This window comes from Sus scrofa, chromosome 2 (assembly GCF_000003025.6).
Source record: "Sus scrofa isolate TJ Tabasco breed Duroc chromosome 2, Sscrofa11.1, whole genome shotgun sequence".
In the NCBI taxonomy this organism is placed as follows: Eukaryota; Metazoa; Chordata; class Mammalia; order Artiodactyla; family Suidae; genus Sus; species Sus scrofa.
This window is the reverse complement of record NC_010444.4, coordinates 91,758,687-91,782,714: the sequence shown is the minus strand read 5'-3', so window position 1 is coordinate 91,782,714 and position 24,028 is coordinate 91,758,687. Positions and strand designations below refer to the sequence as shown.

The 24,028-nt window shown below is 39.4% G+C and overlaps 1 protein-coding gene across 4 annotated transcripts in view; it reads right to left on the bottom strand.

Moving 5' to 3' along the window:
• The window catches only part of VCAN (versican), a 129,498-nt gene that overhangs the window by 28,960 nt on the left and 76,510 nt on the right, over nt 1–24,028 (bottom strand). For 3 of the 4 annotated variants that reach the window (XM_021081073.1, XM_005661535.3, NM_001206429.1), the window contains 3 exon segments: nt 9,458–14,695; nt 5,805–5,918; nt 4,391–4,504 (listed from right to left, as the gene is read on the bottom strand). In XM_021081073.1, coding sequence (XP_020936732.1) covers nt 4,391–4,504; nt 5,805–5,918; nt 9,458–14,695 — 5,466 coding nt within the window. 4 annotated transcript variants of the gene reach the window in all.

The following is a 24,028-nucleotide window of genomic DNA, read 5'->3' as shown; positions in this document are numbered from 1 at the left end:
ATAAACAAGGCAGGGGTTTATTAAACTCACCTACCTCATTCAAACTTGGTTCACCCATCTCAGTGTTCATAGAAGACCCAAACCAACACCAATACCGCATCTCCTAAGCTAGGGAGGCACAGTTTGGCCACGATGAGAAAGAAATTATGGTAAAGAGTCTAACTGATTCCTGCCAAGTGGGGTGGCAGTGCATCCCAGGATACGAAGGGCACGAAATGCAATTTCCTTGATGAAAGCCAGTTTCAGCCAGAGAAAAACTGGAAAGGGGGCCAGTCGAGAAACCTCATAGGCAGCATTGTCTAGGGACTCATTCGTGAAGGAATTGGGGCTAACTCCTCACCAACACAACTTTTCTAAAGAGCTTCATGCAAGTGATAAGATTTCTGGCTAAAAGCATTCTGAATGCTCTATTTATATAAGGACTTCAAAGGCTCTGGAAGTAGTCCTTTCCCACTTTCAGGAGAGAGAGCTAGATGGCCATAGGCTCTCAGGTAAGCTTTGCTAAGAGAAAACAATTTTTCATCAGTAGGCAGCTTCTGGGGTATAGCTAGGACTGTGAGCATTTTTCCTAAAAGGAGAGGAATACAGGTAACTCCCAGTGCAAAAACATCAGGACCTGAAGTTTATCAAGAATGACTTAACTTTAACTTAGTACCCCACTCCATCAAGCCATATACACACACATGTATATGTGCATATGTATATATTTTTTTCTCCATTGCAACAAGCGCACCATAATCTGGTGAGATGAAAACACTTTTCAAGTGTGTCAATTTTATGCGGTCAGTAAACTTCACCTATATTTCTAGGTTGCAAGTTTTTAAATATTTCATAGGAATGTAGCCTTGCTCACAGAACTACATCCTCATTGGCAATCTTCCCTCAGACTCGCCTGCTCACAGGTGAGATTAAATTTTACGTATTAACTAATGATCAGCGGAAATAATTTTCACTTTCACAAAACACATCTCACAAATACACACACACACACATACATATATATATATATATATATTTTGTCTTTTTGCCTTTTCGCCTTTTCTAGGGCTGCTCCCGTGGCATATGGAGGTTCCCAGGCTAGGGATCTAAACGGAGCTGTAGCCACCGCCTACTCAGAGCCACAGCAACGCGGGATCCGAGCCGAGTCTGCAACCTACACCACAGCTCACGGCAACGCTGGATCCTTAACCCACTGAGCAAGGGCAGGGATCGAACCCACAACCTCATGGTTCCTAGTTGGATTCATTAACCACTGCGCCACGACGGGAACTCCAACATCTCACAAATATATTGAACTAGTTATGTGTAAAAGCTAACAAAACTGCCAAGTTTAGAAAATTATAGATACTGAGAAAACTCTCTATTACCTAGTGATCATTCTCCCCTCCCTTAATTTTACTGACTCATAAAGAGACCAAAACTCTGGGAGATAAAATAAATGCTTGTTTTACATGTCTGACTTGGTGGCCGAGTTGACAGACAGACTGACTCCTCCTCCTGGAATTGTGGGAAAGCATGCACGGTGAAACACAATTTTTTCCTGGCTTCTGTAATTAGGACCATCATCATACAACAGATGCAGCTTATCTCTGAAAGCAGTCTTTATTTCAGTTTAGTCTATCAGGCCTGTTGTTTAGTTAGAGCCAGCTGACTAATTGATTTAAATGATGTGCACCGGAAGTTTTGAGTTGTATTACAGAGTTGTTTGGAAACCAAATCTCCCAGGAAAGGACCCAGGACACAGCTAGGTGGTTTGGTAGAAGAGTAGCACTCAGCACCCAAGAAGGAAGCATATTTTGGCTACTTGGGCGTAGGCTGGCAGCCATGGTTCTGATTCAGCCCCTAGCCTGGGAACTTCCATATGCAGCAGGTGTGGCTGTAAATAAAATTAAAAAAAAAAAAGAAAAAAAACCAGGCAATCCTTTTGGATGATGTTCTCTTAAGTATCATCTACCTATCAAAATACTTCTTATGCTTTAAAACCCCTATAGTGCCTTACGAAGTCCCAGGTTTAGCTTTGCAGTGTGTGTGGAGAGCAGTGAGGGAGGGTATGACAACACTTATGACCACAGAGACTGAAACTATCACTTTTAAACAATTTCACCAAAAATCTATTCTCATTATGCTATATAGGTAATGTTTTCAACACTTCTGACATAGAGCTCTCAAGCCTTAGGAAGCAGTCAACACTTCCACACTTCTGGCTGGCAAACTGTATCTTGCCAAGCTGTATCTTGACACACAGCTCTATACTGTGTGTATATACTGTGTGTATAGAGCTGTCTTCCCAATGTTCTAAGACCCCCTTTTAGGTTTTAGATCTGTCATCATTCCACCAAATGTATCCCCTACTCCACAGACACTGAGAGTTAGGAAGTTACTAAAGCAGAGAACAGAAAAGGTCAGCTGAAGAAACAATGACACAGTCATCACCAAAATTTGGAGAGAAAACTGTTTAGACAATAATGCTGCTGTTAATGAAGAAAACATTTGTTCTTAGGCAACCTGAAAGGAGGAGAAAAAAATCTTTGTGTCCTGGCAATAAATCACAGGAGCACAGCTGCATCTGGTAAACAGACTGGGAGAACTGTTTCTTAGCAAACAATTTGGATGAAAGTTAATTTTGCTTTAAGATAAAATAGCGTGTACCTGAAGGTTAGGTGGTACCAGAAATGAAAGAAAAAAATGAAAATCTTTTCTTTTTAATATTCTTTTAAAGAGAAGGAAAAAGGTTAAGTCCCTTGCAGGGATGTTACCATTGAATCCATCAGATTCATAAAATGCTTATCTTTAAGAGTTACTTTAGAACTGTGAAGATTTTGAGAAAAACCTGGGCTTGCTTCCAAGGCCACTTAGGTTCATTTTTCCTACTCTCTGATTTCCTAGCCATGTGACCCTGAACACATCACTTTTCCTTCCTAAGCCTCAATTTCTGATCCACTTAACCCATAGAAATACTGTGTCAACCAAAGGAAATGATGTACCTGGAAACCTGGAAGCATATAGTAAATTGAAAAGTATCCAACAAATAGTATCTCTTTTTATTCCCTGCCAAGAATTATGCTGAGTCACCCAATTCTGAGACTTTGTTTGGTTCAGAGCTCTATTTCCAGGGCCTAGAATAGTGCCTAGAAGACAGTAGGTGCTCAGTAAACACTTGTTGAACAAATAATTTTTTGAATCATTCCTTGTACTTGGAACTAAGGGAAGCCAGAAGCATTATAACATACAGGAATGTCTCCAGTATCTCACTCTGTTTTCTTCAACAAATAGCATCTTTCAACAGAATATCTTTGGTCAATTATCATGTATATATTATATCATATATCATATAATAGATCTCTTTGGTCAATTATCATATTTATCTTTTAAAATTCCAAAGCAGACTCATCCTATGGAATGAAGAGAAAGAATCTCACCCCTCCAATCCCAACCATTACCCATCCCCTTCTATTGGCAATTCAATGCATGCACATTTTAGTTTTGCTTTAATTGTGGTGACATGCAGATTAACGCTGCAAAACAGAATGTGGGGCCAGACCAATGTGTCTGAGTCAATAGACACTCATTTTCGTTTTGTCTGGTGGAATGGAAGTTTGGCATTAAGCACTTTTGTCAAAGCCAAACCGCCATATGACTTTAAGCAGAGGAAATCGATGTTCCAAAACTGAGTGTGCTGACTATGCTGTTTCTGATGGATGGGCTCAGAAATGCTACCATTAACCCCCTAACATACACCCTCAGGTTGGCTATAAAATGCAAACTACAGGGATCACGGGGTGCAAGCCATAGTGAATTTAGGCCTTTCTTTCATTCTGAAAAAGTAGATGCTTCTTCGGTAGGGAAAAAAACCCTGATTCACAGTATCTTTTCTGCAGTATTTGCCAAGCCAAGGCTCACATATTCACACAACTGTATTAAGTCATTCTCCAGAGATGATTATGAACAATGAGCCCATTAAGTCTTACATGTGTAGGAGGAGAAAATAAAGTCGACTAACAATAAATTTGACACTCCTAGGTATGAGCCCCTACACGGGTGAAGGTCCATGCCTAGTTTGTCCCCAGGAAGAATACATAATGTCCCTTTTGTGGAGAAATGTCCTTAAATTCGGCTCAGTGCGCCCTGTCTGCAATTCCATTCTATCAGCAAAACAACGATGATCAAATCAACATCATTGTTCAAATGTTGTGAGCTATGGACACATCAGGAAATCTAATGTATTTAGGCAACCTGTGAATTTCCTCTGCAGCAAAGAATATGCAGTGTGGTAAACTGAAAACAAACCAAAAAAAACATTAAAATCATTATCACAAAGAGATGTTCAGAAGTAACAGTTGACATGAAGTATCAATACTGTTTGTCATACAAATTTTGTAAGAACTCTTACCTTGCTCACAAAGTGCACCTACATAGCTCGGCAGGCAGAGACACCTAAAGGTATTAAAACCGTCAACGCATGTGGCTCCGTTGCGACAGGGGTTAGAGTGACATTCATCAAAATCTGAAAATTGGAAAAGGCCACAAAAGTACTTTCAAAAAAGGTCAAGGGATCTTATTTAGTGTAAGATTGCCAGAAACATACAGGGTAGCCAGTTCAATTTGAATTTTAGATTTAAAAAAATTTTTTTTTTTTATTATGTCCCATTGCTACCTTGAGGGCATGCTTGTAATAAAAAAAAAAAATTCTTTTTTTAATGTAAAATTCAAAATTAACTAACCTTCCAATATTTTTATTTGCTAAATCTTCCCTAAGAAAATTCCAAATACATATAGAGTAGGGCCATTATCCCCATTATCTTGTAACAGATGAGTTACAAGATCCCTAAAACCAATAAAGAATCTCCCAGGGAGTTTCCGTGGTGGCTCAGAGGTAAAGAACCTCTAGTGTCCATGAGGATGCAGTTTGATCCCTGTCCTCATTCAGTGAGTTAAGGATCTGGTGTTGCCGTGAGCTGTGGTGTAGGTTGAAGATGAAGCTTGGATCGGTGTTGCTGTAGCTGTGGCACAGGCCAGCAGCTGTAGCTACCATTCAGCCCTTAGCATGGGAACTTTCACATGCAGCAGGCGCAGCCCTTAAAAAAAAAAATCTCCCTAGCCTTCCCACCCCCATCCTGCTCAGGCTCTGCTGACCTCACATGTGACATAACGAAAACATCTAACAGGGCTCATGGCCTCTGGTCCCTCCCTCTCCACTCTTGTCCTTCACCATGTTGACAGTCATCCTCTAGACATAATCATGATAATTTTGACACCCAAGTCATATAGAAGTTCCCGGGGCAGGAATCAAATCTAAGCGGTAAGCAGGTTTGAGCCCTGGCCTGGGAACTTTCTCATGCTGCAGTCACAGGCCAAAAACAAAAACAAAAGCAAAAACCAAACCAAAACCTCACTCTCTCTTTTTTTTTCCCTCACAACCTTTTAAAAAGCTTTCTAAAAAAAAAAAAAAAAAAATTTGCATGTAAATTGGTTTATTGATGTGCAGATTTGGGGGAGTAGATTAAACTTTTTTGTCAATATTTATGCAACTTCACATTTGTAAAGCCTATCAGTAGAAACCACAAAAAGATACAGCTGACCTCCATAAGCATCACTGAGTTGAGTATATTAACAAAATTCAGTAAATATTTCTCCCTATTTCCCAGACCTTACTTAAATTATGCTATGATTTTAATTTCATTTAACATATAATTCCCCTAAACATAGGTTTCTCTGAAACCCTCTGACTGATTCAAGCAATATAAAATTTCCCCCAGTACATCTTCTGGAAAAGTATTCTGGCCTTTCAGGCGGAAGCATCTTACCAAGTTCACATTGGTCGCCACTGTATCCTGGCACGCAGGTGCACACATAGGACGTTTCAGTAGGGTAGCAGGTGCCCCCATTAAGGCACGGGTTGGTTTTGCAACGATCGGGTCCTACCACATTCAGGGAAGTAAGAAAAGCAATTAGACTCATCTCTATGTTTCCACATATTTTAGCATAAAATGCCACTTCTTGCTACCATAACACAAGCTTTCCCATAGCAATTTAGAGGTACTACACATAAAAAATTAACATTAATTTTACTCTCTGGAGTGTTTCTTGGCATTATAACTAATTGTTACAAATTGCACTATTCATTCTATTCATTTCTGGGATTCAGTCATCATTATTTGTAAACAGTATTTTGTATGGCATCTGGCAACTAATATATTCTACTGCAGATTTAGTTGGCATGATAATGGCAATTGATTTTAGTCAAAATGATTACACGTATGTGCACAGTGAATGGAAAATGTATTCTTTTAAACGAGGTTAGTTCATGTGAAATGGCTGGATACACAGAACATGCATTCTTTTTAGCATTGGCTTGTTACCATCATTTGAATTATTATTGCCTTTTACCACTTAATGCTCAGAAACTTTTTCTTCGAAAGTGTGCACTGAAGTCTCTTCTGCTACATTAATATGCTTTTTCCAAAAACACGTTCCAAATGTACTCCTTTAAACTATACTTGAAGAAAAGCAACACATGGATTAAACTCTACTGTATAAAAACAAACCCCAATACAAAAACCTCACCTAAAATGAAACCCCCAATTCTTATGACAATTTTCTTATTAAAACACGAAATAAAATCGACACTCCTAGAAGATCAATATAAAGGCCAGAGATACAAATTTCTGAGGAGAAACAGTTTAGTATATATTTTCTAAATGCAAATGCTTTTACACTACTTGAAGCACATATATTATTCCATAATATTGCCTGGATAATTGTATTTACACTAACAGCTTATATATATTATTTGAATACTTTTCCAGAATTGTTTGTTTCAAATGTTTAAGAATCCAAATGGAGTGAAATGTTTTACAAAAGAATTGAAAGAAATAGGTTGTAAATGGAATAAAAACCATATTTTCACAAATTTTAAGTCCTGAAAGTCTGAAATAATTGCACATGAAGAAAAGATATCTACTTCTGAAACATGAATATTTAGATAAACAGATACTGCTACAGAAGATAACTGAACCTTTCCCACCCAGGAAAGTCAAAGTCACACTTTCTGAGTGTTAAAGAAACTCTGGACTACTAGAAAGACATGATAGATACACATTCGCATGTGTGGGTTCGATATGATTTAGGTTAATTCAGATGCATACAATTATTTCTTCAAAAGCGATTCCGATTTTGCTAACACTCTTTCTCCTACAGTTCTAAAAATATTTAAAATCTCCTTAGCCATTTCACTTTTCTGCTCTTTAAAGCACACTGCCTGGATGACAAGGCTCTCATCAACAACACATCTGCATGCTGCTTTCAGTGCAAAATTTAAATGACGCTCATGTGAAAGTGCTTGGTAAACTGTGACATTGCCACACAAATGTGAAGTACAGCATTCTTCCCACCACAGACACAAGACACCATGCGAGCGTATGGGACACGGACTTGGCAAGGAAAGGGGGTCCTTCTGTGAATTTAAAGTAGTTTAGATTAGAAGAACAGTTTTATTTTTATGCATTTGGTTCTTTCCTGAACAGTTGGTATTCATCTCTGAAAGCTGACTCTTCAACAGAGAGATCAGGTAATCCAGTAGGAGCTGCTGTTTACTGAATTGGCCTAAAGTGACTTGTTTTGCAATGGAGACGCAAGCTCTGATTCTAAGTAAACACTGGTGTGGATAACTGGTACATACTTCTCATTCATTTGTCAAACCTTGCTCTCTCTCTGTGTATAGCTATTACCAGTGATTTCTCTATCATATTTCCTTTAACCTGAAGTATATTTCAACTAAATGACAAAAGAATAAATACTGGCCAGATTACTAGGTTACCATTACAGATTAAATAAAGAGTGACAACAAAAAAGATTCCATCAACCACCTTCGCTCAATTTTATTCATGAAATACTCCAAGTCATTTATAAAAGTTACATTTTATGACTATTTCACTCTATCTGAAGCACAACAAACTGAAGCATTGGTAGCACAAAACATAAGGTTGAAAAGACCAGAAGAATAATTTTACGTGTAGCCATGCTGTAAAACATATTCATTAAAATAAAACATATTTTCAATCAACATAGCCCTAGAATACTGATTTTTTTTTTTTTTTAATTTTTCTAGGTAGCAATGAGGTGGCGTTAGCTACTTGTAGACTTCACTGATGTTGTTATTTAAATAATGTTCTTGGAAAACACTACTAAAGTGAATTTCTCGGAGTTCCCGTTGTGGTGCAGCACAAACGAATCCAACTAGGAACCATGAGGTTGTGGGTTCGATCCCTGGCCTCGCTCAGTGGGTTAAGGTTCTGGCATTTCCCTGAGCTACGGTGTAGGCTGCAGACTCCGCTCGGATCCTGCATTGCTGTGGCTATGGTGTAGGCCAGTAGCTGTAGTTCCGATTAGACCCCTAGCCTGGGAAACTCCATACGCTGCACAAACGGCCCTAAAAAGCGCGCACACACACAAAATGAATTTCTCAACATTATCAGGCAAGATTAGGAGGAAAATAAATTCTACCACTAAATATTCCAAGGTTTATGGTTGACATATCATTAAATATCAATTATTCATTTTATGCTATATTAATAGGAGACCACCAAAGAGCAGTGAGAAAATCACATACTTTGGTTTTCTGGGGCTGACCTGGGTTCAAGTCCCATTTTTGCCATCATATGTGTGGCTGAAACCCTGGGAAAACTGCAGAAGCTCTCTGAACCTCCATGTCCTGCCCTTTTAAATGGAGTTAATACTATGTGTGTTATAGTCTTTTCGTGAAGCTTAAATGAGATAGTTCATATGAATCTGTATCAAATTCATGATTTCTGTCAAATCACTAAAAAAAAAAAAAAAAAAATCTTCTTTCAACAGACAGAGCTCGAATACATACCAAATGAATACTCATTATGGCTAGGCCACTGTGTTAGAAACATTACATTGACTTTCTGGGGCAAGGAAATTGCATAAAAATATGAACTGATAAACAATACTGCATACGCTATGTGAAATGTTTCTTGGTTATTTGCTACTGTCAAATTTTAAAGACCTGACAGATTCGGATATTGCCAGAATAGCACTCATTCATGAGAGATTTTTAAAAATACAATTTTTTTCCTGTTTTTAAAACTAAGATGCATAACAACAGGACATAAGCAAAGCAATACTTTAGTTGTGAGTAAAACCAAACTGAATTTTTACACTATTAACAATTTCCATGATTTCCATGTTGCAACTATAAGTTATTTCTTAAACACAGAAAAATACAAAGAATACCTGTAAAGCTCCCAAAGAGTCTATACTTACTTCTTTGCATCTCACTATGGACTCAATACTATGGCCTATCCTGCTGTTATGTGAACAACTTAAAAATCTTCACTGATTTGAACATCACAATAGAAACTATACACATATATATGTTAGGACCAAGGGACTGTTTCCAAGTTTGGAAACAGATTTATCAATGTTGTGACCTTACCTGGTAAATAGATTGCTGTGCCTTCCACTGACTCTTCATTAATGCCAATCAGGAAACTGGTTTCATTAGACGTTTCCAGAAGGGGAAATGACGGTGTTGCAAGCTCAGTATTTAACTCTGCGGTGCTTAGTGTTGCCTGATTATTAGAATCAAAAATTCTCGCTGATACTTGCTGTCCTGGTGCTGCTACTGTGGAATCCTCCCCTCTGATCAAAGCTGCTTGTGTTTCAGGATTTCTTTGCAGAGAAGAAGGGATGGTGGGCCTCTCAGAAGTCTGTGGGCTGGGCTGAGGCACCACACCTGCCTCAACCCCATAAATCACAGAAGCAGAAGTAGAATGTGGCCACAGTGTAGCACCTTCTAACTTAATTTCACCTGCAGCTGTGACAACAGTCCCAGCCTCAGGTGTTTTGATACTGGTAAATACCTTGATTGTTTCTCCAGAAAGGTGAACACTGGTTTTGTTTGGGGAATCTCGGGGAATCTCAATTTCTTCTTGAGGAATTAGTTCTGTGGCAGAAGCTTCCAGCTGCTCTAATGATTTAGGTTTACTTTCATCTTCTGAAGGCTCTAATTCTGAGTCAGGTGATAAGGATGGGAGCTCAGTTATATGAAAGTACTCTTCACTTGAGGGTTGGGAAGTCGTTTCAATACCCGCAAGTCTTCCTGGAGGTGTTCGAGATGTGCTGGCATCCATACTTGGCAGAACACCTGGCTGGGGACCCTCTGAGTATTCAGAGACTCCGCTGCCTAAGTAGACAGTGAATGGAGGGGATGGTGGTGTCTGAGAGGACAGCCTTGCAAAAGCTGAAACTGCTGAAGGATCAGTGGAATCTGGGGGACTGTGTCCTTCCAGCCTATCAGGTACCTCTGTTAAACTTTGAGCCATCAGGTAAGTAGTATCCACACTTACGTACTGGGTAGGATTTATCAGTGCCTCCTCAGCCCCTGAAGAGAATTCTGGCTGAAAGGAAGGACCCACATATTTCTTTTCTTCATCCTCATCTTGTGTCCTTTCCAAAGGGCCCACCGTGGATATTATTTCACTCTGGTCTGCAATTGCTTGACCATCAGACAAAGTGCTTGATTCAAAGGTGTCATCCAGGGATTTGGCTTCAATTTTTGGTTCTCCAGTCTCTGGAGTAACTGTGGCAGACTTACTAGGAATGGGCAGGGATGTTGCTGTGGGAAGCAAGATATCACCTTCGGTTTCTGCGCTAAGGAAGGGGATCCCAGTTGTGAAGACAGAGCTCACGTGATCTAAGTGACTTGTGTGTTCAGAAGTCATTGATTCGTTGTGTGTTGCCTGAATGTAGTTAGCCAGAGGAGTATCACCAGAGGCCTCAAAGTTTTCCTCCGCTAAAGAGAGGTTAGCAGGTGCCTCGTACTTCTCTTGAACCTGAGTACTGTCTTCATTACTGCCATGTGGTCCTGAGGATAACTCGGGATCTCCGTCTGTCTGCATTCCAAGGATATCTTCATATATAGGTTTAGTGTGATCAATATCTATGATAGTATTTTTATCTGATGTCAGCTCAGGTAGAATTTCAAGCATGGTACTCTCTGTAATTGTCAATATTAAATCTTTGTCCTCTTTGTCCAGATCTATGATAATATTTTCAGTGGCTTTCCTTCTGTCAGGTTTTAAGGTGGAATCCTCAAATCCCCCAAAATGGTCTTGGACACTATCTGTAGCATCTTCTGTGGACCTCTCATATGACATGGTACTTGATAGCACGCTAACTGGATCAGGGGAGCTTTCATTCTGCTCTGAGTGAAGAGGCAGCACCGCTGAAACTGTTGGGAATCCATCAACAGTAACAGCTTCAGCACTTGGAACCTCAGGATGTTTGTCCAGGGATCTATCAGAAACAAATGTGGCACTTTCTTGCCTAGTTGCCTGAGTAGTTCCAGAAGTGTGGACTAAATCCACCATATCCAATTCCCCAGATCCTTCTCCAGAATGTTCATAAAACAAGTCAGATGGTTTTGGTGTTGATGTAACAAATCCTTTCGCCATTTCAAGTCCATAAGTTCTAGCCAGAAAATCAGTGGAAGGGGTTGCGGTTTCTTTCATTTCTTCTGTTGGAGAATCTTCATTGGAGACTTGATCCGTCATAGGCTGTGGTCCACTAGTCTGGATTTCTTCTGCCCAACTGTGTGTCTGATTTTGAGGATGTTCAGTGTGTGTGGAGAAAGTGAGAGGTGCCACTGAGGGTCCTTCTGTTCTGTTGTCACTTAAAATTTCCAGTGAGGTTGTGCCGGATGCTGTCTCACTATCTTCAAAACTGCTGTCTGTTTTGGAAACAAGTGGTCTAAGTTCCTTTGTCACATATTCCATTCCCTCATGGTCTTCAGTTGTATTGTTTAAGATACTGGTTTCTAAAGTTTCCCCTTGAGAAGTCTGGGGAGACAACGTGCTAATGACTTGTTCCATTTCAGTCAAATTCACTGATACTGTAGCAGGCACAACTTCTTCTCCTGATCCCAGTCCAGAGAATAAAAGATCAGTATCCGACTCTTTTATTACTGGTCTCATAACTTTGGGAATGGGTTTTACACTTTCTGGCTCTCTGGTTGTTGAATCTGTAATTACACTTTCAGCTGGGACTGATGCAGTCACTGAGGCAGTAGCTAAGGAAAAATGGGATTTTTCAGTAACTTCAGGGAGAACAGTATACGACTCCAAGCCCTTTGAATCTAGATTTGGAGTGAACACATCAGCTAAAGGAATGCCTTCCTCCATTTCCTCATCAGTACCATAAGTTTTCTCTGTTGTCAGTACAGAATCATCTGTGGTTCGGAGGTGAGTTTCAGGAAAGGTTTGTGAATCGAAAATTGTTTGTTCTGGTGCTAAAGAGCTTTGAGGGGACTCAAAAGATCTTTGTTCTTGAATCTTTTCCTCTGACACTATTTTACTTTCAATTCCTTGAGTTACAGGGTTGACTTCGTGCTGGGGCCATAATTTGTCTGGCTCCGTGGTCTGGGGGAAGTCCACTGAAACTGTGCCATCGACCATCACTTCCCCTTTTTCTGTTGAAGCTTTAGTACTTCTGGCTTCTGCTGTCGGCCAAATGGTGGCTCTTTCTTCAGTTTCATTGATAGCACCTTTTTCTCCCAGTCCTTGATCAGTAAATGGGGAATCTGTACCAGAGATATTTCCCACAGCACTGGGAAACACTTGGTCAACAGAGCTGCTTACTGCAACCAATTGCTCACCCGAACCCTCAGCTGAGGCTGTGAACTCTTCCCAAGGGAAGGCTGAAGTGCTGACCAAGGTGCTGTCAGGTCGTTCTGAGTCAGCTACATGAATAGTGTGGTCTGAAGGAGGTATTATGGATGGTGAAATCTGGGTGTCCTTAAATGCTGCATCCCCAGAGCCTTCCAGCCCTACTGTTTCTTCTTTTGTTATGGGTTGAGATACTGTTGAGTATTCGCTCAAGTCACCACTGAAATCTTCCTCCATAGGAAAACCTGTAGACAAGACCTTTATTTCTGCCCCTTGACTTGGTTCTCCTGAGATCTCTGAAATCAAGTTTGCCTTGGATGTCTGGCTTATAATTTCAGCAACCTCTGTGTCTGTTGCAGTGCTCCAAACTAGTCCAGTTGGCTCAAAAGGCAATATAGTTTCCACATGTGGAGACAAAGTGCCAGCTGCTTCCTTTTTGGTTTGAATTTCAGGCTCTACGATGAATGAAAATGAAGAAACAGTGGTAGTTTCCAGGTCATCAGCAGCTTCTCCAGAGCCCTGTTCCATAAAGAGAGAGATGGGGCTACTGGGGATAGTGGACAGCCCTTCCTCAAACCCAGGTTGACCGCTACTGCTGGGCTCTGTGGTCTGCTCCCCTAGATTATCTAAGACATTTGTTTCTGCAAAGACAAGAGTAGAACTTGTCATTTCCGTTTCAGACTCTGTGGGTGTCGTCAAGAACGTAAAACTTTTCGTGGCAGCAGATGCTGAATCACCAGATGTAGCTTCATTTGGGTTTCCTAATTCAGAGGGTAAAATTAATTGATCTGATCTCTGTGTAGGTGAATGTGCCTCAGTTGTAGAAGCTGTACCTGTAGTTCCCTTCTCCTCATCTTCCCTTGTCTTCCCCTCAAGAGATGTACTAAAAACCCCCTCAAAAGTGTCTGATTCCCTTACAAAGTTGGTAGGCACTACTGCAGAAGGTGGTTCAGAAACTGAATGCAAGGTGGTTGCAGAAACATGCAAAAGGCTTTCTGTGATCATTATCTTGCTTGTGTCTGAAGTAACGAGGACATCGGTAGTATTTTTCTGTGATAAACCAGTGGCCAAGACAAACATTTTATCTTTATCTTCTTCTGCTTCCCCAGAGGCTTCTAGAATTGAGATTGAAGGACTCCCTGAGAACTCTACAACTTGTCTAGAGGTCATTCCCACCCAGCTTTCTATCGTGGACATCGGCTCATCAGGCTGTGGATTTCCTGTCAAGGTAACTGATTCATCCTCTGAAACATATACCGATATAGGACTTGGAACTGTACTTGGAGTATATGTGGTAGAGATTATTTTTTCTGCCTCTTCACCAAATGTTACTTCTGTAGCCCCTGAAAAGACTATTTTCTGAGATTCTTGGTCAATGGCAGCATCTCCTGAAGACTCTTCAGGAAGCAGAGGTACAGACTCAGTGTGCTCATGCGTCAGATCACCAAGTTCAGGGCTTGTCTCTGTGGTTGATTCTGGCCCCTCTGTGGCATCTCCCTTGTGGACTGGGGCTGTGGGGAAAATATCAGGCTCACCGCTTGAAAAATGTTCTGGTGTTTCCCGGTAAATCTCGGGTCTCCACGTAATTTCAAGGGATTCCTTTGTTTCTTTAGATTCATTAGGTTGCATGGCAGTAGACAAGCCAGTTTTGGCCATTACAAACTGCTGACTATCACTTTCACCGCTGTCTGAAAAATTTTGAGAAGGTGCAACACTTTCAAACTGGCCACGCCTAGCTTCTGCGGCTTCTGGGTCCTTGGGCACAGTGGTAACTAGCTGCTTCCCATTTATGTACTGCACTGAGGGGGTAGTCGTGACGTCAGTGGCATTGGCACACTCCTCATCTTCCTCTTCATCTTCCTCACTGTGGTATATACCGATTTCAATGATCTCAGGCAACATTTCAGCAATTAGATCATGCTCTGGATCTGTTTCTTCACTACAAGGTTCATCTTCTTTAGAGTCTGAATCTATTGGATGACCACTTACACTCAAATCACTCATTCGACCTGAAAAAAACAAAGAGTTTTCACAATACTTAAATAGAAGATTTGGCAGTGTATGACAGAAGAAATCGACAGCAAGGCTGGATGATCACACTCTCAACACACAAAGAAGGATTCAAATCTTTTCACATTAAGAGCCACCACCCTCCTACATGTGGTTCTCATCCTTCACATTTGCTGTTTTATGCTAACAATGGGAAAAACAAATCCAATTTAAGATTGTAGCCACAGGTTATGAAAGCCCTTCAACATGTTTAACAAAGCAATGGTCTTAAAATAAAACAAGGAATCATGTACACACAACGTAATCGTGAGTTGTAGGAATTCGTCTTTGTGTAACTGAAAAAAAAAATTAAAAGTTAAGACCACTTCACCAGATCATACCTAAAGAGTAACTGTTATTCCTTATGTAGGGGGATGCTTAGATACCCTCCATTCAATAAGGAAATGAGAAGAGATTCTTTCTGACCTCTTGTCACAATCTGTCCTAGAAAAGATTGTTTTTAGAAAATTAAGAGATTTCTTTTATTGCCCCTACACAGTCAATGACAGCCCCACCCTGGCGCAACAGTGAGATAACACTTAGCTGTATAGGCTGCAGCCACTTCCCACACACAAGGGCAGGACATGCTGGAGGTGGAGGGGGGGTGGCGGCGGTAGGGGTTCAGTTAAGGATGGTTCACAAAAAGCATCAGGAAGGAAGAAACCTCTATACTTTTACACTTTTACCCTTCATGAGAGATGATCTGGATTGAGTCAATTACTGTTTTTTTAATTAACATTTTCTCCAAAGGAAGTTCACCAGTCACTTCTAAACATTTGAACTTTTTTTAGGTCTGCACCCATGGCATATGGAAGTTTCCAGGCTAGGGATCAAATCAGAGCTGTGGCTGCCAGCCTACACCACAGCCACAGCAACGCCAGATCTGAGCCGCATCTGTGACTTACACCATAGCTCACAGTAACACCGGATCCTTAACCCACTGAGTGAGGGCAGGGATCGAACCTGCGTCCTCATGGATACTAATCAGATTAATTTCCACTGGGCACGACGGGAACTCCCTGAACTAATATATTTTAAATAACACCTCTGCTCAGAGCATTTCCTAGATTGCAGATTGGCACAGGGTACCAACCACTCAGCCCAACTGGCTTTTCTGCCTTCACAAATCCACTAGCAAAGGTCCCTCTCTGGACACCAGAAAGGAGGACATTCTCCATCCTCACTTTTATCGGAGTGGAATTCAGCTGTCCTAGGAGAAGGTCCTGCCACCCAGCTGTCCTGGTCACAGTATCACCGCAATGTGAAAAGAAGCCAATGAGTGTGCTGATCCAGGAAGAAGACAAAGAGAAGCACAGAGGGTGCCTAGTGTCTCACCCTCTGGCTCAGGAATACTGTTACAGAATTAGCTTTCAACCTAGCTTTGACCCATGGTGCACATTCTTAGGCTGAATGTGAGAACTTACAGGAGAAAAATTATGACAGAGTTACCTCATATCAGCAGGGAGATGGCTCCTGCTGCAAGAAACCACTCCTTTCCACATACAAAAGCATCCACATCTAGCATTTACTAATGTCCAAAAAGAAAAAAAAAAAATGCTACTGAAAAGGTAAGAGTATTGTTTGTATTTTTTATGTCAACATAAATACAGAAGTATATCAACTATTAATAAAAACTCTATGGAGTTCCTTCTGTTTTTAACTATAGTTTGCTGCAAACAAAGACCACGAGATTTCAGTGTAACTGGAAGATAACACTGTCTTTACCTTGATCCATTTCACTCTAATAAATTCAAAAGAGAAAACACTTTGTTCTCTGTATCCTGTCACATCTTCACCATACTATCTCCACAAAATACTGTTTATGCTGGAGTGGATTGTTCTGCCTTCATTATAAGACCACCCTGTTTGACTCTCACAGACTATAGTTCATCCCTTATATCTCCACCTCAGACATTCGGCCTTTCAAGAATGTCTTCTTTGTGAAAACAAAGAAGTAGAGGTATGCAAATAAATGAAAAATATTCTACCATAAAGAGAGGGGAGATCAATGCATAACTCTAGTATATTATAAAAATATAAAATGAATACAGATGATTTCTGCAATAGATGTTATAACTCTTCCTAATTGTCAAACTGAAAGAAATGAACAATGCCTTAGCTTTTCTTAGGAATAAAAAGATAACTAAAAGAGTAAGTTTGTTAAATATTATATCACTGAAGTGGTGATGTGGTTTAAAAGAAAACATCTTTAGATAATAAACACCTTTTAACATGGCCCATGTTCAAGTCTACCTTTCACTAAGAAAAAAGAATGTGAGAGAATAGATGCATATACTTATACAGGTACACGAGAGAATGCACCTTAAATGCCTTTTGCACAAATGAATCTCTCGAACTATCATATCAATAATCTTATATAATCACCAAATCAAGTAGTCCCTCACTGTTAACACTATTTGCATGTATTTGAATTAAGCCAGACTTGGTTACACTATTCTTTACAACTTTGGAGGATTTAACATGAACTTCAAAGATAGGCCTATCTTAAAATTTCTTATAGTGTAGTTTTACACACACCCCTTTTCATTGGGTTTTATTAAGTATAAATAAAATGAGAATTCACTATTAAGAAGTATCACACACACACAGATGCTAAATCCTCACAGCATCTTGCACTTAAATACTGAAAGAATTTCAATAAGAAGCCATAGTCTGTGTCGAGCATATAAAAAATCCCCAACACATTTTGTACCTTTTTATAAGTAGCAGAGTTTAAACTAACAATTCAGCCAAGCTTTTCCAACCAAACACAAGGATAAATAAAGAATTTTTTCTTTATTTATAAATATTCTTATTTCTAATCTCTATAGGGTAAAAAAACAATGCTATTGTAGATGTGTGTGGATTTCTAAATAAATGCCTTACTTTTAAAAATAATTATTTTCTAAAAATAAAACTGATATAAACATATCCCATGATCTTTATTTTCTAAAAATAAACGTATCCCATGATCTTCTTAGTGAATAACTATAGATAGAGGGTCCATCAAGCCTGATGTTAACAGCTCGAAAAACAAGTGGGGTGGAAAAAAGCAGAGAGAAGACAGCGAGGCATATCAGTGTGTCAAATGCCAGCCTGTCGAAGGAACTGACACTCTGATGCTCATTTACATGTTTTAAAAAAGAATGAATAATGTAAAATAAAATGTTTTTCGAGGAAGGAAAACAAAGAACTCTTAATTGTCAGTCAACAATGTAAATAATAATTGCATTGACTATCAACTCGTTAGGTCTACTTAATTCATTAGTTGAAGACTCTGATGTTCACTTCATATTCTCTAATTTTAGTTCAAGGAACAAAATATAACATTATTTCAGTCTTTTATGCTTGGATAAGGAATGCTAATATTTCTTATTGCTCATACATTGAAGAGGACTTCCTTAGCATTTTGGACCATCATATTAGATTATTTCACCAAAAGACTCAACTATAGATACAGCATGTTCCATTTTCTAACTTAAATAAATACCACAATATTTCAATCACAACAGCTACAAACACAGCAGAGGTAATCTTTGCATATACTTCACAAACAGGGCTTGGCATTATTCCGGTTTGGGCACATAATATTAAATTCACCACCACAACCATGCATGGTACCCAACCAAACAAGTTATGTCCCCAGGACCAAGCAATTGCACAAAATTTACTGAGTACCTGTTATCTATCAGACTATATGGCAGACATGTTCACCAACTTTATAGAGACTCAACACCTCCAAGAGTATTTTCTAAATCTCTCTCTTTCTCTCTGAAACAAGTGCTCTTGCCAATAGGTTAGGGAAATGGCCTTACTAAACTTTTTCTCTGTATTTTAAAAGGACACTTTTTGAGTTTACATATTACAAATGTACCAGTCATTAAATTTAAATTAGGATTCCTGCTCCACCTGCCTCCCAAAGTATCTGATCTGACTTGCTTTCAGAATAGTAGAAAATACAGAAATACTTTAAGATATTTCATCTTATGCTTTTCATTGAAACTTGAAGCTGGCAATGACCAAAGAACTATCAGTGCATCAAAATAAACAGTGACTGAAAAGATATGTTTTAAAAAGTGCTCTTGGGATATATAGGGTAAAAATGTTCTACTAAATGGGAATTCTTAAATAAAATGACACAAAATGAGAGTTAAAATTATTGTTCCATTTTCTGAAAGGAATATTGTCATAATTAAATTACCAATATTTATTGTTGAAATAAGTCGTGTTAACTTCCAATTGGTTTCTTCAGGTTTCTTAACATTGGTTTGAGAGTGAGGAAAACGCTCATTGCTGAGGGCTTTGAAGTTAATTTTCTCTGCCAACAGATCCTCTACAGATAAATCTCCATTTTATTCTCAGAGTGCTAGTTTGTTTCCATACTTTTATAATTTCATGAAATCTACCTGGTATGGACAGTTGAATCCTCTCCTGCCACTGCCACCTACATCTCACCCATATTCCTATTTTCTCCTCTCTGTTTATTTAGTTTCTGAAATTACTTCTTCATTCCCCCTTTCTTGTCACCATCCCACCCACTACACATGTTGTTAGAGTTTCAAGAGCTACAATGACTGCAAACCAGAAAAAGTCTTTGTTGGGTGCGACAAGGAGACACCTGTGCTATTGTAAAATCAGGTATTTCATTACAAAATTGTGATCTGCTCTATTTTGTACTAACGGTGCAACCTATTGGAATAATTAATGTTTCCATCTCTTAGACGAACAAGTCCTAATAAAAGATGGCTCTATTTCAGAATTTTGCTCTAAGGGTGATACAACTTTTATTTGGATTGCAACAGTCAAGCCACAGAACGCTACACAGTGTATGTATCATCTTTCCTATGTTTATATGAATGTATTTTAACAGCTTGACTTGAATATGCTGGTATCACGGTTAATAGATTTTCTAAAAATGGTATTTTACACAAAGCTTGACTGCTAGCTGACCTCGAATTATTCACCAAGTACTTTTAACTACTTCATGGCAGATAAGACGCAGCACAAGTCTTTGGGTCCTACTGCTGGCAGACACAAAACACAGTTGATAAGATGCACAGGCAGTTGGCTCAAGTTCATGTTCCATATAGGGAATTTTTACAATTTAAGTTTAAGAGCTTTTTTTTTTTTTGTCTTTTTGTCTTTTCTAGGGCCATTCCCTCGGCATATGGAGGTCCCAGGCTAGGGGTCTAATCGGAGCTGTAGCCGCCAGCCTACGCCAGAGCCACAGCAACGCGGGATCCAAGCCATGTCTGTCACCTACACCACAGCTCACAGCAACACCGGATCCTTAACCCACTGAGCAAGGCCAGGGATCGAACCCAAACCTCATGGTTCCTAGTGGGATTTGTTAACCACTGCGCCTCAACAGGAATTCCAAGAACTTTTAATTAAATGTAAGCGTATACCAATCTACTCAGAAGAGATATATTAGGATCACCTTTCTTTCTGTCTTTCTTTGCTTTTTAGGGCCACACCAGTGGCATTTGAAGTGCCCGGCTAGGGGTCGAATCGGAGTTACAGCTACTGGCCTATGCCACAGCCACAGCAATGTGGATCTGAGCTGCGTCTGCGACCTGCGCCACAGCTCACGGCAACACCGGATCCTTAACCCACTGAGCAAGCCCAGGGATCGAACATGCAACCTCATGGTTACTAGTCAGATTTGTTAACCACTGAGCCACGACGGGAACTCCAGATTTCATCTTAATGTGCAACAAAAAAGGTTTTGTTTCCTTATTTAAAAATACAATAGACAGTCATACTGAAGTACTTGAGAAATGCTTATAGAATTTAAATAGAGAAAAACTGAGGTTCTCCAAGATACTAAAGTTTTCTGACACATACCGATGAATCCAATAACCAGACACAAACAAATGCTTCAATTTCACTCACTTTTGAAATGTTCTTAAAATAAAATGGCTAACTGGCACCTTATGAAGCAAAGAAAACCACTTAATGTGAATTTCAACTAGATTGTCTCAGACATCCCAAATTCTAAATCTGAGACACTAAAAAAATGGTGTCAGCTCAGGATGTTGAAAAAAATTGACATGAATGATCAAGACACAAGCATTCAGAGGGAGTTCCTGTTGTGGCTCAGGGGAAACGAATCCAACTAGTAACCATAAGGTTGCGGGTTTGAGCCTTGGCCTCGCTCAGTGAGTTAAGGATCCGGCGTTGCTGTGAGCTGTGGTGTAGGTCGCAGACGCGGCTTGGATCTGGTTTTGCTGTCGCTGTGGTGTAGGCAGCGGCAGCTCCGATTAAACCCCTATCCTTGGAACCTCCATATGCCACGAGTGGGCCCCCTCCAAAAAAACCAAAGATATAAGCATCCTTCTCAAATCTTGTCAGTTGTTTTTGCATCCTTAATTACCTTAATAATTGAAAATCGTGTGATATTTGTATCAAAACCCCCGACCCCCAGAGATGAGAGATCAAGGCTGGGAGATCAATATTGGATTCTGTGACCCACACTTCCCTGTTAGCTCTGCCAGCCAAGGTTCATTTGGTATACCACCCAAGCGTGTTATCTTACACTGACAGCTCCCTCTTGCTGAGCAAGGAGCTCAGTATTTCTCAATTCACGAATTTTACACTCGGAAAGGGTAATAAACAATATAAGCGTTTCTGATGACCTCACTTTTGAGGCAGACATGTTATGAGGATGATAAATGGGAATCATCTCTTTTCCCAACTTCAGATAATCCTCTAATAATGCTGTTCTCTCAAGTGGAAAAAGTGTGTTTAGATACAGTCATCGGGGCTAGGTGCGCTTAAGGAGATAGCATTGAGCATCGGCTCTTCTCGCTTACAGAAGAGGCCCCAGGGACTTCCTAACTTCCAATTTTTAAAGAGCAGAGGCTTTCCTGAAGAGCTTAATCAAGTAATGTTGGGCCCTTCAAGCATTTCTGAACAGAAAGATAAAGAGCTGGATGAAAGAGAGGCTAGGTTATTTTGTTTTTAAGTGTTTTCCTGAAAGCAAAACAAATAAAAACCAACCAGAATGCAGTAATTTTCTCATTTTTTCATGTTAGTTCTCTAAGATCATCAAAGTTTTTCACAGATAGATAAATAGACAATAGAAAGATAGATAGATAGATAGATAGATAGATAGATAGGCGGGCACATAGATAATTACCAGATGTCCTAATGTCAGAAAAATACCATGGTCCGAATGATTTTTTTTTTTTTTTTTTTTTGGCCATGCCCACAACATGCATAAGTTCCTGGGTCAGGGATCGAACCTGAGCCAAAGTAATGATGACAACAACTCCTTAATAGCTATGCCACCAGGGAACTCCCAAAATCAAGGATTTAAATTTCAAGTAAAAACCTTTGACTAAAGTAAAACAAATTCTTCTCATAAACATATATATATATATACTTCTAAGCCCCCAAATTATAGCTACTAAACTAAACTACCAAACACCATTTTATTTTAATCAGACCATTCTTTTCAACTCTTCTACCTGACCTCTTTAACAGGGTGTTTCAAACAGCTCCCCACATTTATTCTCTTTCTTTCGTTCTCTGTTCTTATTCTCTGCATCTCTGAGTTGGAGCCCAGAGGCTCCACACCCCCATCTAAATATCCTCCTCATTCCCATCTCAGACTTCAGTTCAACAAGATTCCTCCTGTCGACACTTGGAGTGCTTCATAAACCTTCCTTTGAACTTCACCTCTGCATGATCCAGCCAAAGCCCTCAGCCCTCCAATCCTCCAATCTGTCTTCACTAAAACTTCTTAGCACAAACTAGTTGTATCTTTAATTGTATACCGTAGGACTTATGTCATAGTGTTTTTTTTTTTTTTTTTTCTTCTTATAGCTGCGCCTGTGGCAAATGAAAGTTCCCGGGCCCGGGGTCAAATCAGAGCTGCATCTGTGACCTACACCACAGCTTGCAGCAACATTGGATCCTTAACCCACTCAGCAAGGCCAGGGATGGAACCCACATCCTCACAGAGAAAAGGTGGGGTCCTTAACCCGCTGAGCCACAACAAGAACTCCATGGCGTTTCTTATTTATAATTTCCCTAGTTGTTTTTATATTCTTGACTCACCTTACTAAATTCTATATTCCGTAATTAAAGGGAAGGGATCCTTTAAACATGTAATGCTCTTCATACTCTAGCCAGTTAGCCCATCTTTGGGAATTTAGTTGGAAGAATGTCTATGCAGTTATTTATCACCAAGAATGGAAAAGTTTACATTTACTAGTTTGATACTTCCTTTGAAAGATGTACATTTTTTGGACTGCAAAAAATTGTGGGGTTTTTGGTACGTGATAATAGCTTAAATTCTAGATACAACTAAAGAAGCATACAGATAACTCAAATATTAAAGACTTTTATGGTTATACCAGTCCAGATAATCTAAATGTGTAGGCAGTCTCAATATTCTTTTTATCATTCTTTTTCTTTCCAAATCTAGAATCCATATAGGCTTGTCTCAGGGTGGTAATCATTGTCTTTTTTCAAATGCAAATGTGAAATGAACAAATTCACTTTGGCAGTATAGCCAAGAGAATCCTTAAGCTATGAGCTAATTCCTTTTAATGTCCATGTTGAGAGAGGGAAGGAAAAAATATGGGTTCAACAAAATGAAACACGCAGTTGTGGATAATTCAAGACATATCCTCTACCCTTCACTATGACTTTGGGTTCAATTACAAATACTCTGAAACTTTAAAAAACATATATCTCAATGATACCAAGATTAATTAATTAAATATTAATTCTATTTTCTTCCTTACAGATGCCAAGGTTCATTTCACATTTGTGAGAAAAACTACACTTCCCAAAACATGATCAAAGACCACCATTTCACTCAGGGGAGACTAATTTAAACACATTCTTTATCTCCTTAATTGGTAAAGTACAGTTTAAATTTGCAGAGGTTTAAAGCATCCCCTTGCCCAGGAATGTCTACATTTCTATCTCTGTCTGTAGGTCAGAAAGCCTTTATTTTACCAGTAGTGTTCAACATTCTCTAGGCATCAAAATCACATGCATTTAAAAATAGAGATACCTAATCTCTTGGGATGGAACATGATGGAAGATAGTATGAGAAAAAGAATGTGTGTGTATACATATGTCTGGGTCACTTTGCTGTACAGCAGACATTGACACAAAACTGTAAATCGACTATACTTTAATAAACATTAAAAAAATAAAATAAATAAAGCCTATTTAAGAAAAGAAACCAAAAATACCCATGCCCGAGCCTCACCACTAGAAATTCAGATTCGAGTTATCTGGTGGGGGATGGGGTAATGGATATTTTTATCTGG